Source organism: Zeus faber (assembly GCF_960531495.2).
Source record: "Zeus faber genome assembly, chromosome: 22".
In the NCBI taxonomy this organism is placed as follows: Eukaryota; Metazoa; Chordata; class Actinopteri; order Zeiformes; family Zeidae; genus Zeus; species Zeus faber.
This window is the reverse complement of record NC_137209.1, coordinates 16,738,846-16,753,845: the sequence shown is the minus strand read 5'-3', so window position 1 is coordinate 16,753,845 and position 15,000 is coordinate 16,738,846. Positions and strand designations below refer to the sequence as shown.

General features: G+C 49.4%; 1 protein-coding gene across 1 annotated transcript in view; it reads left to right on the top strand.

Annotated features, from left to right (window-relative positions):
* Positions 1-15,000, top strand: part of exoc6b (exocyst complex component 6B) — a gene marked incomplete at its 5' end in the record, with an annotated part of 84,796 nt that overhangs the window by 28,971 nt on the left and 40,825 nt on the right. The window contains 9 exon segments of the mRNA XM_080023334.1: positions 1-95; positions 2,085-2,153; positions 6,073-6,156; positions 7,440-7,486; positions 9,434-9,554; positions 9,858-9,929; positions 11,806-11,903; positions 14,110-14,215; positions 14,875-14,984. The exon segment at positions 1-95 is cut by the window's left edge and continues 112 nt beyond it. Of these exon segments, the coding sequence (XP_079879460.1) occupies positions 1-95; positions 2,085-2,153; positions 6,073-6,156; positions 7,440-7,486; positions 9,434-9,554; positions 9,858-9,929; positions 11,806-11,903; positions 14,110-14,215; positions 14,875-14,984 (802 nt within the window).

Below are 15,000 nucleotides of genomic sequence, written 5' to 3'. Positions count from 1 at the left end.
TCCTGGGGGCAGGGACGGAGAGCAACGGTCACAACGGCAGTCCGATGTCCGAGCAGGACTCTGGGATTCTGGATGAGGAAGACGAGGAAGATGAGGTGAGAGGTCAAAGGGAGCGGAGGGCGGGGAGGAAGCAACGGTTTGCTTGCTCTGCAAAACAGATTAAATTATGTGTTTTCATGTTGCTGTGTTTTTATGAAGTTACTGATGACAATGGTGATTAGAGGGAGGTTTAGCGGAGGCAGAGAAGTGGGAGGTGTTTTATAGTAGACGTAGAGGGAGGTGTAGTAGAAGTAGAGTAGGGGAGCTGTGGTAGAGGGGTGTGTAGGAGAGGTAGAGTGGAGGGAGGTAGAGGTAGACAGGGTGTAGTAGATGCGTTGGCGAGTCAAAGGGAGGTGTAGTAGAGGTAGAGCAGAGTAGAGGGAGGTGTGGTAGAGTTATAGGGGATGTAGTAGAGGTAGAGCAAAATAGAGGGAGGTAGGGGTAGACAGGGTGTAGTAGATGCGTAGTAGGGGTAGAGGAAGTTGTAGTAGAGGTAGAGTAGAGGGAGGTGTGGTAGAGTTATAGGGGATGTAGTAGAGGTAGAGTAGAGGGAGGTAGAGGTAGACAGCGTGTAGTAGATGCGTAGTAGAGTTAGAGGGAGGTGGAGTAGAGGTAGAGCAGAGTAGAGGGAGGTGTGGTAGAGTTAGAGGGGATGCGGTAGAGTAGAGGGAGGTGTATTAGGGTAGAGGGAGGTGTAGTAGAGGTAGTGTAGAGTAGAGGGAGGTAGAGATAGACCAGGTGTAGTAGAGGGCATAGTAGAGTTCGAGGGAGATGTAATAGAGGTAGAGCAGTGAAGAGGGAGGTGTAGTAGAGTTAGAGCGGGATGTAGTAGAGTAGAGGGAGGTATAGCAGAGGTAGACAGGGGTGTAGTAGAGGTAGAGCAGAGTGGAGGGGGGTAGAGGTAGACAGGGTGTAGTAGAGGCGTAGTAGAGTTCGAGGGTGGTGTAGTAGAGGTAGAGCAGAGTCGAGGGAGGGTTTGTAGTGTTAGAGGGTGTGTAGTAGAGGTAGACAGGGTGCAGTCGAGGTGTATGAGTTAGAGGGAGGTGAAGTCAAGATAGAGTGGTGTAGAGGTAGAGAAGGTGTAGTAGAGGTAGAGCAGTGTAGAGGGAGGTGTAGTAGAGGTAGAGCAGTGTAGAGGGAGGTGTAGTAGAGGTAGAGAAGGAGGTGTAGTAGAGGTAGAGCAGTGTAGAGGGAGGTGTAGTAGAGGTAGAGAGAGGTGTAGTAGATTTCAAGTAGTCTTGAAATCTTTCGGGGGCGCAGGGCAAACAAAAGCCCAGAAACTGGGTCTTAAAAAGGGCGGGGCACCCTCTCCTCCAGAGGGACGGGGTGCAGGAAAGACCTCAAGGTGGTGGAAGACGTGGGTGGGGTCGACCATCATCATGCTGTGCGACTCCTCACTTACTCACTCCCTTTGTTTTGTCGGCGGTTCTGTTTTTTGTTCTTTTTTATTTATTTATTTATTTGTGTTACCTTTTTAACGACGTTTGGGACGGAAGCCTCCGCCCTAGAGCAGAACCAGACTCCGGGTCTCAGGGTGGAGCTGTGGCCCCGCCCCCTGGGGCCTTGGCCGGCTCACTTCCTGTCAACTCCTCTCGACCCACCTTCACAAAGGCTTGACCCCCCCCCCCCCCCCCCCGGTCGCCAAGGTTACGACCTTGTTGTTGCCAGCGCAAGCATCATGCCAGCCCTGCCCGCCCGCGCGCGCACAAACACACACACACACACACACACACACACACACCACACACACACACACCTTGTTCATTTTGACCCAGCTTTGCCTCATGCCATCTTCCTTTCTTTCTGCCCTTCTTTATTTCTTCATGAATTTTGAAAGATGAGGAAAAACCTTTTTACTAAAAAGTGAAATAAAATTCTCTCTCTCTCTCTCTCTCTCTCTCTCTCTCTCTCTCTCTCTCTCTCTCTCTCTCTCTCTCTCTCTCTCTTCTCTCTCTCTCTCTCTCTCTCTCTCTCTCTCTCTCTCTCTCTCTCTCTCTCTCTCTCTCTCTCTCTCTCTCTCTCTCTCTCTCTCTCTCTCTCTCCAGGTTCTAGGTGCTCAGGACTTGGTGGATTTTTCTCCTGTCTACTGCTGCCTTCACATCTACACTGTACTGGTAAGCCCTCTCCTCCTCCTCCTCCTCAACACTCCTCTTCTTCTTCTCCTCCTCAACACTCCTCTTCTTCTTCTTCTCCTCTCACACTCTCCTTTCTTCTCCTCCTCCTCTCAACACTCCTCTTCTCCTCTCAACACTCCTCTTCTTCTTCTCCTCCCAACACTTCTCTCCTCTTCTCCTCCTGTCACACTCTCCTTTCTTCTTCTCCTCCTCCTCCCAACACTCTCCTCCTCTTCTCCCCCTCTCAACACTCTCCTCCTCTTCTTCTGCTCCCAACACTCCTCTTCTCCTCCCAACATTCTCCTCCTCTTCTCCCCCTCTCAACACTCTCCTCCTCTTCTCCCCCTCTCAACACTCTCCTCCTCTTCTCCTCCTCCCACCACTCCTCTTCGTCTCCTCCCAACACTCCTCTTCTCCTCCTCTCAACACTCTCCTCCTCTTCTCCCCCTCTCAACACTCTCCTCCTCTTCTCCTCCTCCCAACACTCTCCTCCTCTTCTGCCCCTCCCAACACTCTCCTCCTCTTCTGCCCCTCCCAACACTCTCCTCCTCTTCTCCCCCTCTCAACACTCTCCTCCTCTCCTCCTCCTCTCAACACTCCTCCTCATCATAATCAGTCCTTTTTGGGTGTTTGAGTCTCCACCCTCCAGTGAGATAGATAGACTGACATTAAAGATGGATGCCAGTCCAGTCTGGAACCCGCTGACATCAGATATCAAGCTTGCATCGTTTGGGGACTTGAATGCCTCCAACTTGGTCTCGATAAATGATCCTTCACCCTCCAAACCCCAAACGGTCGCCTCACCTCCACCTCCCGTGTGCTCCACCTCCCCGTGTGCTCCGCCTCACCCACTGGCTCACGGACCCGTCGATCGAGTTGGGGTGGGGGATTTTATTTTTTCTTGGGATTTCTGTTGACGTAAAGAAGGAAACAAAGTTCTCCTTCTGATACCTGCTAACTGCAGGCACCTGTGGAGTAGAATTATGAAATTTTGCAATTTAATTTGGACTCACGTCCATTTGAAAGTTTGGAATTTGAGGTGTTTTTAATTCTAATTTGAATTTTTATTTTATTTTTAAGTTCATTTGAATTTCTAATATCAATGTAATATTTAATTGTAATTAAACTGATAATTAGCCTATTATAATAGTGAGAAATATTAATAAATATTTTAATTACTTCTTAAATCATCTCGCTATCGCCACTGGTGATGCTGACTTCACCCTCAACCCGACTGCAACAGTGTGTGTGTGTGTGTGTGTGTGTGTGTGTGTGTGTGTGTGTGTGTGTGTGTGTGTGCGTGCGCGTGTGCGTGTGTGCGCGTGCGCGTGCATGCGCGTATGTGTGTGTCTCGGGGGACAGGAAGTGCATGAACTCTGACAGGAAGGAGAAAGTGAACAGAGAGAGTGCACGGGGGGGGGGGGGGGCGAGGTGAGAGAGAGGCCAAAGGGACAGAAAGAGAGAGAGAGAGAAACCAGTGCTCGTGTCCGGGGCACGGTGCTCTGACTCGCTGTTAAAAAAAAAATAATAATAATAATGTTAACGTTCCCTCCAGTTCGGACTCCTGGAGGGGACGGTTTTGACACAAAACTGTTGAGGTTTCGGGAAATATTCAACAAAATTTTCTTGAGTTCATTATAGTGTCCCTCAGTACGATGAGTTCAGTTCGAAGGATTAGTTTGTCAGGAACTAATCTTTGAAATGACTTGGTAATCAGTCACTGGTGAGGAGTGGTGTGTGTGTGTGTGTGTGTGTGTGTGTGTGTGTGTGTGTGTGTGTGTGTGTGTGTGTGTGTGTGTGTGTGTGTGTGTGTGTGTGTGTGTGTGTGTGTGTGTGTGTGTGTGTGTGTGTGTGTGTGTGTGGGGCCAGACGACGAGCTACTGCAAGGCGGCAAATGGATAGTTGGCATATGTCTCTCCCTCTCTCTACTTTTTACTCTTTCTTCGCTTTTCCCTCGGATTTGTTTTATTTTTTCTTCTTCCAGAACATCAAGATTGAGTTAGTCACGCGCGTAGACACACATGCACGCACGAGCACACATGCACACCCACGCGCGCACACCCACGACAGTATTTATTTATACTGTAAGCGGGGGATATAGAATATCGTTTGCAATCAAGGCGTCTCTCCTCCCAAACTCTCTCTCCGTCTCCAACATCCATCCCCCCTCTGCTCTCCATGTTTACAGTCCAGTCTTCCAGCCGTGAAGAGCAGCAGTCGTATTAAACAATAAGCCTTGGTTAAACACACACACACACACACACACACACACACACACACACACACACACACACACACACACGCGTGCGTGCGCACGCTGGCCGGGCCGAAGGAGAAAGCCGCCACTGTGAAAGTAAGCGCTTGTAGCTCTGTGAGTGATGGATGATGCGGGGATCGTTGAACAGGGCTGACGGAGCCAGACACATCTCTCTGCACTCAAGGGTTCTGTCCTTTTCTGTTCTGCTCCAAACCGAAATTTCCCCCTAAAACGCCCTAAATGTGCTCCCTCCATTCTTTGACGAGAGGCTGTTGATAAAAGGTCAGAAGTTCATTAATTGTTCAAGGGAAAACTGTCAATCAACAGTCAATGGACCCGCCAATGGACCTCCAGTTCACCTCCTGTGGACCTACAATGGTCCCACCAATGGACCCGCCAACAGACTGCCACTGGACCTCCAATGACCCCGCCGGCGGACCTCCAATGGACCCACCAATTGATTGCCAATCGCCTGCCAATGACTGTCAGTCGGCTGACAAACGGCCGGCATCACACACATGACCGTGACCTCCACCCTCCATACGAGGGAGAGAGGGAGATAAAGCACATGGATGCGTCTCTAACTGAGGGTCCATTAAGTCTACGGTGCCCGACAGTGGTTGCTGTCCAGTTCACACTGGCGTCATCGGTCACACTATGTTTAGAGAACTAAACATATCTGCTGCCTATCTCACACACACACACACACACACTGACCTTGCATACCACTTCCAATCCTATCTTCCAAAAACACAGGCCCTCCCTCTCCGCAGTGCACAGCTTGGCCAAAGATAAGGCTCCAGGGCTGGGACACTGACCTAACTCTCCCTCCAGAAAACCAGACCACCAGCGTGCGTGTGCGTGTGCGTGTGCGTGTGTGTGTGTGTGTGTGTGTGTGTGTGTGTGTGTGTGTGTGTTTGTGTGTGTGTGTGTGTTTGTGTTTGTGTGTGTCTGTGTCTGTGTCTGTGTCTGCTGACCTTTACTGTGTATCACTCTGATAACAGGCTGATTCTAGAACATAGAAAGCAGATTTTCCTTCCATGGAGGGGTCGCTTGACTTCCACCCCACCCGCTGCTTTGGCTTGAGTCGATTCATTTCACGGTCCAAATTTAAACGTCCATTTTTTTTTTATTTCGCGTCCTCCGGATTCCCTTCCCCTGTTTTTTTGTTTTCGGTTTTTCGACCCCGGGCTGAACCGCGGCGCCTCGGGGAACGCTTGACAAAGCGTCAAAACCCCCGAAGGTCCGGACGAGGGGTTTTGATCTTTCCAACTTTGTTTCCCTGATTGTTTTTAATTTCCCCCGTCGGGCTCGGCGCCGAACAATGACCGTTGAATAAAACACACGACCACGACCTCTTCACTCCGTCCTGAGAGAGATGTGTTTTGGGGCAGGGGTACTGAAAGTTCAAGTATATATACCCAAGTCTATTACTATGAATCCATCCATCTATTCATCCATCCATCCATCATCCACCAATGTATCCATCCATCATCCATCCATCGATCCATCCATCCATGAATCCATTACAGTTGGCATCCATCCATCATCCATCCATCCATCCATCAAACCATGCATCCATCCATCCATCCATCATCCATCAAACCATGCATCCATCCATCCATCCATAAAATGTTCTAACCAGCAGTCGGTGTCTTGCAGGGGTTGCGTGACGTGTTTGAGAACTACTACAGAAAGCAGAGGAGGAAACAGGCCCGACTTGTACTGCAGCCTCACTCTAACATGGTATGACCCACCCCCCACTCTAACATGGTACGCCCCCCACCCCCCTTTAATATGGTACACCCTACTTACTCTTAACCTGGTACGGTGGGGTGTACCTTTAATATGGTACACCCCACCTCCTTACTCTAACATGGTACGACCCCCTCTCCCACGCACACTACTTCTACACACCGGCACGACCCCTCCCGACCCGAACATCCGCATACCACACACGTTAACACGGCACGGACCCCTCCCGAACATCCCCCCCCTCACTTTAACATGGTACGGCCCATCCGACTGACACCACAGCCCCCGACATATACAGGATATATGTACTCAAAGCTTGATGAAAGTTTTGTCGAACAACATGATCGTATGTATTCCTTAGCTTCATATAACGCCCTATACCGTCGATGTATCGTTATAATATCGATATCGTGATATGGATATTAATGAAATGAGGTGTGAGTACTCGATCATGATCACACGGTGTGTGTGTGTGTATTAAGTAAAAGTTGAATATCTTTAGCTTGTAGCTCTATGGACGTCACATTAGGACCGGGCGATATATCCCTATATGGGCATTGCGATGTCGCTTGGCGCTGTGGTAAAGGTTGTGACAACGCAGTGTTGTTAAATCTTTAAATCTGTATAACATTAAGTGCGGCAGTTCTCTGAGCTTCATATAAGGACCGAGCGAGAATGACAAAATCTTATATCACTTTTTTGAAATGTGGTCGGCAGCCAGACCAGACAAAATGGTTGACAATGGCCCAAATCTGGTTGCCCGGGCCAACCGGGCAACCAGATTTGGGCCCTGTTTTTTGTCAAGTTAAGGAACTCCTTCAGTTAGATGTTGTTCGAGCTTCCATATTGTTTAAAAAAAAAAAAAGAAGATTCATATATCCTGAACACACACACACACACACACACACACACACACACACACACACACACACACACACACAACCACGACCACTCATAACAAAGAATAATAAACGACACAAAAATTTGATTATTGATCAAATCGGGACCATTATTAGTTGTGATCAGTTGAATTCTTTGGACAATATCAATTTGTTTAATTTAGCAATTGTTAAGAACACAATTTGAAAAGGTGTGTTTATCCCTGTGCTCGCTTCTTGCATTTTTTTGGTCTCTGTCTCTCTCTTTCTGTCTCTCTCTTTCTGTCTCTCTCTCTCTCGCTCTCTCTCCCTCTCTGTCATGACCTTCGACTCCTGTCTTTTCGTTGCTCTACCCCTCCCTCCGTCTTCCTTTCGTCTTCTTGTCGTTGGCCGCAGCACGAGACTCTGGAGGGATACAGACACTACTTCAATCAAATCGTCGGGTGAGTCTGTCCGTCCGTCGGCCTGTCACTCGTTCCGTCTTTCCGTTCGTCCGTCTGCCCACCCGCTTACGTTTCCACCGCCCTGCTCGCTCCTCCATCCACCAGTCTGTTTATCCGTTGACTCGGCGGTCTGCCCGTGGCGCCGCGCGGCCGCCCCGCCCATCCGTCTTTCCGTCCGTTTTTTCCATCCGTTTATCTGTTCTGTCCATCCACTCCTCCCTCCGTTCACCCCGTTCTTCGCACACGAGGGTCAGCGTTTTCTTGTCTTGCGAAGGGATTTCAAAGCGTTTTTGTTTGCAGTCTATAGCTTTTGCTTCTGTAGACTCTTGACATCCAGGGCTGGGATGGACGTGGTTTATTACACGGAAATTGTGATCTGAGACGTGGGGTTTTAGGTTATCGCAACACCGGAGATATAGCGGTGCGCTGCAACCGCCACGCCCGTCTTCGCTCAGCATTAGCGCTTGCAGCGCGCCGCTCGAAATCCACTGTGTTAAAAGAGGCGGGGCGTTGAAGTTTTCATTACCGATACCAATGTAACATGTGAAGTATATGAAAAGCAATCAAGTACAAATGGGTTTCGTTCATAAAAAATCTCTCAAGATAGTCCCCGATCTTTCTGTGGGAAATCCTGACTCGTCATCAATTCTGACTCCATGTCCCCCTCTCGCTTTTCCCTGATGCAAACTATAGATTCATTTTTCAAGTAATGCAGTTGTGTGCTGATGTTACTTTATTTTTCCTTTCAATAGGGAAATTTACTCAATTAAAGTAGATCTAAAATCAAAAAAACACAATGCGTGCAAATTGCGCCCCGATCGCTCTGTCAGAGGACACACACACACACACACACACACACACACACACACACACACACACACACACACACACACACACACACACACACACACACACACACACACACACACACACACACACACTCACACTATTTATATATCCGGTCTATCCGGTATGCTTGCCGGCCCCAACGTTTTTGCGTGACCCTTATACTCTTTTATTGTAGATGTATTTAATGTATTTATTTTCCTCCATGTGTAACGGGGACACACCCAGTCACCCCCCCGCCCACCCTCCATGGCCCGTGAACATTTTTCTGCCGTCTGGTCTGTGATAATAAAAGGTTTGGGAGCCCCTGATCTAGAGGGACGCGGAAGTCGCCCAAATTCCGATTCGATTTTCCGACTGCTCATACTCGCGTTGCAAAGAAATCCAACCTGTGTCCGATTCAGGACCACACATTGGAGGGGCCCCAATCCGATTTGAAGAGATCAGATTCCATTTGATATGTGCTGTTCACGCGGTCATGGAGGAAAAACTGATCTGGGTCATGTATGAGCAAAACAAATCGGATTTCGGCCATTTTTGCCTGCAGTGTGAACCTGAGTAACGTTTTCCTTTGGAAATAAAACAGCACATTGTTATTTCTGTAAATTGTCTGTTTACCAAAACATTTATCAGTAATACAGTTAGGAACAAAAAAAACAAGAATGTGTTGCGTTGCACGTCAATTTCAGAGGTGCTGCTAAAACTTTCAGTCGGGAGCACCAGCACTACTCTTGGAAAAAGTTAGTCCAGAGCCCTGCCATCAGTCGACCCCAAAAATGTCAATATTTTGCCTCCCCGAACACATGAAACCTGTACAGTCACGAAGGAAACGTATTAATCTGGTTGGAGTTTTCTGAGGGCCTCGTCACGGTTCCTAAGATGGCCGTTCTCCATGAGACGTCCCCGCCTGACGATGGTGTTTATTCTTCCATCGCCCGCTCTCTCCGTCCGTCTCCTCACCCGACGGCTCAGCCAGGCTGGGACGACACTGTGTTTCACCATTTCTGACTCTTTATTCTCTCTCTCTCTCTCTCTGTCTCTCTCTCTCTCCCTCTCTCTCCATCTCTATCTCTCTCTCCCTCTCTCCATCCCTCCATCCAGGTTCTTCGTGGTGGAGGACCACATTCTCCACACCACGCAGGGCTTGGTGAACCGGGCTTACGTTGAGGAGCTCTGGGAGCTGGCGCTGTCCAAGACCATTGCAGCGCTGAGGACACACTCTGTGAGGACACGCATATAACACACGTACACACACACACACACACACACACACACACACACACACACACACACACGTTGCAGTAGTGGTTCGGTGGACCCAGCTGAGATGTCCTCACGGCCAAGAATGTCCTCACAGCGGTGGCGGGCTGTCAAGGGGTTGGTCATCACGAGGACGGAAATCACACACACACACACACACACACACCCCAACACGCACACACACACACACACACACACACACACACACACACACACACACACACACACACACACACACACACTGACGGCGTTGTGCTTGTTCCAGTCGTTCTGTGATGATCCCGACCTGCTGCTGGATCTGAAGAACCTCATTGTCCTGTTTGCTGACACACTGCAGGTAGGAAGCGCGCGCGTGTGTGTGCGTGTGTGTGTGTGCGTGCGTGCGTACAAACATACATTTATGTGTATAGATGTGTGTGTGTGTGTGTATATATATATATACAGTGTGTGTGTGTGTGTATATATATGTGTGTGTGTGTGTGTGTATCTGTTTAATGAAAGTAAAATACCTACACACACAAATATAATATATAATAATAATATTGACATATACTCTGTTGCTACGTTGGCGGAGACATGGGGCAGTTGTGCTTCCTCAGAGACTCATCCAACATGTTCAAAACACGTTGAGTAATTTAAAGTAACGCATCGTTCCACTCTGCAGAGTCAGCAGGAATTAAAAGAAGGACAGAATCCCTCCACCTCCTCCGAGGAGATAGAGTTCTTCATCCCTCGCTTCGTTCTCTTTGTTTGCACAGTAATAAAAGCATGAAATGAGCAGGGTGGGTTGGAGTGTGACGGATGAGAGGATGAAGGGAGGACGGCGACGGAGAGGGGATGTGGGCTACGGCCGGATGGGAGGAACGAGCGAGGGATGAGTGACGGAGAGCGAGGGAGCGGGAGAAGAAGAGAGGGATGAATAGAGGGAGGGGAGGCCAAGAGCTGCCCTGATGGGATGATGAGGTGTCACTGGACGGCTAAATTCTCCCCTCTCCTCCTCTATTCTCTTCTCTTTTTTTTTCTTCTCTTCTCCCCATCTGCCCTCTTCTCTCATTTTCTCTTTTTTTGCCTCCGCTCTTTCCTATTCTTTCCTTCCTTCTTATCCCCTCTCCCGTCCTCCTCCTCCTCTCTTTTCTTCTCCCCCCTCCTCCCTCTTCCCCCTTCTCTCCTCCTTCCTCCTCTTCTCAACTTTCCCTTTTCAACCTTTCCTCTCGGCTTCTCCTCTCCTCTCCCCCTCTCTCCTCTCCTCTCCCCCTCTCTTCTCCTCTTCCCTCCCCCTCTCCTCTCTTCTCTCCCCCTCTCCTCTCCTCTTCTCTCCCCCTCACCTCTCTTCTCTCCCCCTCTCCTCTCCTCTTCTCTCCCCCTCACCTCTCCTCTTCTCTCCCCCTCCTCTCCTCTTCTCTCCCCCTCTCCTCCTCTTTTCTCTCCCCCTCTTCTCTCCTCCTCTATCCCCTCTCCTCTCTTCTCTCCCCCTCTCCTCTCCTCTTCTCTCCCCCTCTCTCCTCTCCTCTCCTCCTCTCCTCTCCTCTTCTCTCCCCCTCTCCTCTTCTCTCCCCGTCTCCTCTCCTCTTCTCTCCCCCTCTCCTCTGCTTTTCTCTCCCTCTCCTCTGTTTTTCTCTCCCCCTCTCTTCTCCTTTTCTCTCCCCCTCCTCTCCTCTTCTCTCCCCCTCTCCTCTTTCCTCCCCCTCTCCTCTTTCCTCCCCCTCTCCTCTTCTCTCCCCCTCTACTCTCCTTTTCTCTCCCCCTCCTCTCCTCTTCTCTCCCTCTTCTCTCCCCCTCTCCTCTCCTCTTCTCTGCTTCCTCCTCATCTGAGGTCCCACCGTCTTCTGTTTTGCTGACAATTTTCGCCAAACTTTGGTTCATTTCATCCGATGGGTCGTTGCGTTCGGAGGATTCTGTTCCAATGCTGACAATGAAGAGGCCGCGAACTGGGACACGCAACGTCAACCTGGTTCCATCTGAGCTTTTTGGGGGAAACGAGACTAGTTTCCCAAAAATTTCGATTGTATTTTGTTGAAAAAAACGTTGTGCCACTGGCCACCAGAGCCGAACTGTAAGTGAAGGTAAAAATGTAGAGAACGCGAAATGAGAAACGAGCGAGAAAACCTTGACGGGGTCACATCGACGTCTCCATGGGGTCGCGTGAGCGTCCCTCTGTCCCGTCGCTTGGGCGTCCCGCTGTCCCGTCGCGTGACCCTCCATGCCTCTTTCAGGGTTATGGCTTCCCGGTGTCCCAGCTCTTCGACATGCTGCTGGAGATGAGGGAGCAGTACGGAGAGATCCTGCTCAAGAGGTGGAACGCCACCTTCAGGTACACACACACACACACACACACACACACACACACACACACACACGGGTCTATGCATGCACCAAAAGGTCTGAGATTCACGCCACGTGCATTTAAACCCGGAAACGGTTGAACCGGAGCCTGTTTCCATGACAACCGGAAGCCTGTAAACTGTGCTGGTCGAATCCTAATCCTAACACATGTAAAAGCCTTATTGTGGTTAATGTTTGCATGTAAACTAGCTGAGTGTGTTGGTCTGTCTGTGTCTGTTTTTTTAAAGGTTACTCAAAGGTAAGACCTCAGTTGTTCCTGTGTGTGTGTGTGTGTGCTGACGATCGGTTTCTTGCGTGGGATTCTTTTTGCGCTGGACTTCCCTTTTCTTCAGTTGAAAAGGGCACAGTTCGTTTGTGGGAACAACAAATGCACAAAAAAACAAATGCAAGACGCACACACACACACACACGCTGCCGGATTGTGGGAAAAGTCTTGGTTTTGAAGTTTTATGAGCAGCTAGAGAGAGGAAGTGTTTTTAAAACAAGATCCAGAACATTCTCTGCCCCCCCAAGAATGGGCACTAACCTTGGTGTGTGTGTGTGTGTGTGTGTGTGTGTGTGTGTGTGTGTGTGTGTGTGTGTGTGTGTGTGTGTGTGTGTGTGTGTGTGTGTGTGTGTGTGTGTGTGTGTGTGTGTGTGTGTGTGTGTGTGCGCGCACGCGCGCTTGTGTGTGTGTTTGCACTGTTGCGTGCCAATCGAGGGCCATTGTTTTACCACTGCTTCTGTCCAAAGATTCCAGTGGGACACACACACATAGCTGTGAGGAAGCGTCAGGAATGCGGCACTGCATTGTTGAGAAAGAGAGGGAGAGAGAGAGACATAGAGAAGGAGAGAGAGGGGGACTTGTACGGTTCATGGCCTCTCAATGGAACGTTGGAACGCTGCGTGTTGGCGTTCCAACGGAGGAAAAACCACAGAATGACCCCCAATGGGGTTTGTGTGTGTGTGTTTGTGTGTGTGTGTGTGTGTTTGTGTGTGTGTGTGTGTGTGTGTGTGTGTGTGCGTGTGCGTGGGCTGGCCGTTGTGTCTAGCACATCAGAGTTTTGTCGGAGGACGTCGGGGACATCAGCATGGAGGTGGTTCACTTCCGCCGTCGAGGAGCGAGTAACAAAAAAAGATAAAAAATTCTCAACGTTCGAAGGAACCCGTTCCCACTGTCACGACACATCGTCAGAACAGGGAAGGGAAATGGAACGGCGAAACTCAAACCCACTTCTGGAAGACGGACGACGCGGAGGGATTCCAGACAAGCTGGGGGGGGGGGAAACTGGTGTGAAAGGCTCAGAGGAAGCCAAACATCAGAGAAAACTGAAGCTGTTCACACAACAACAACAACACAACGTGGACACAAAGACGTCCACGGCAGAGGTTCCGGAAGGATGGATGGAGACATGGATGGATAGATAGATAGATTGATAGAAGGATGGATAGATAGATAGATAGATAGATTGATTGATAGAAGGATGGATAGATAGAAACTGGAGATATGGATGGAAGGATAGTTGGATGGATAGATGATGGATGGATGGATTGATAGATGATGGATAGCTGATGGATGGAATAGATATGGATTGATGGATGGATGAATGGACGGAAGGATAGATAGATGGTTAGAAGCCTTTCCTCTGACCTCACCGCTACAGGAAACAGCAGAAGAGCCTCGTGAAAGGCTTTGGAACAGTGTGTTCTGGACCAAACCAACGTGGAACCCTGTGGCCGCCGCCAAAGAAGGTGTCTGGGGGAGAACGGTCGGAAGCCTCCGAGCACGCGGGTTTACCCACGATGCACTGGGGTCGCGGGGCAGCCGGGGCGGCACAGGAAACGTTGTGCGATTGGAAGGCGGAATGGACTCCGGGGACTTTATTTTTTATTTTTTGTTTTTTTGTCACCGCGAGGCCACTCTAATAAAATGAAATTAAAAATATTCTCGCTTTAAAAATGTTGAGGAAGGGCGTCGGGTCTGGTTTGACAGGGTTCAGAGGTCAGGTTCACTTGGATGTTCATTGGAACATGCGTCCTGCAAACCACTGAGACGTGAGGAAGCTTGTCAGAATAACACTTAGATCTCTGTTTCAGAACAATGACATCGATTCAGATTGATGTGATGATATGTCTACCCCTCCTCCACCCCTCCCGCCCTCCTCCACCTCCACCCCCCTCCCCCGCCTCTACAGGCAGATCCTGGACCAGGATAACTTCAGCCCCATCCCAGTTCAGACGGAGCAGGAATACAAGAACTACACCGCCCAGTTTCCCCTGCAGGACCCCGAGCTAGAGAAGGTGCGACTTTACGACTCCCTGCTTTTTGGCACGTTTGTGCTCCGGTATCGAACAATGTTTTTTGGTTCGTTTTTTTTGCGGTACTTTCATATGTTAATAAAACATAACACACATAACGATAACAAACAAACATAACACTAAATCACAGCGAAGGGAGCTTTTAAAAAAAAATAATAATAATAATAATAATTTTGAGAGTTGCTCTGCTCTTCCATTGACTTCCATGTAAGGAGACGCAGTTCCGCGTCCCCCCGTAGGGGGCGAGAGAGACGTTCTTCTTCCCATATGGAGTTATTATCTGACAAATTATCGAGGCTGCTTATCTGTCTGTGTCTTAATGCGTCTATACCTGTCTCTCTCTCTCTCTCTCTCTGTCCTTTCTACCTTCCTGTCTTTCCACCTACCGTTTCTCTACTTGTCTGTCTCGCCGTCTCTCTCTGTTTGTCTCTGTGTCTGTCTCATCCTGTGTATCTGTCCTTCTCCCTACCTGTCTGTCTCTCTATTTGTCTGTTTTTCTACCTGCCCATCCCTCTACCTGACTGTCTACCGCTCTGTCTGTCCTTCTCTCTACCTGTTTTTCTCTCTACCTGTCTGTCTCTCCTTCTCTCCACCTGTCTGCTTCGCTACTTGTCTGTTTCTCTGCCTGTCTGTCTGTCCAGATGTCCTTCCCTAAGAAGCTTCCCTTCTCGGAGTTCGTCCCCAAAGCGTATTGTCAGCTCAAGGAGTTCATCTACGCCTGTTTGAAGTACTCTGAGGACCTACACCTCAGGTAGACACACACATGC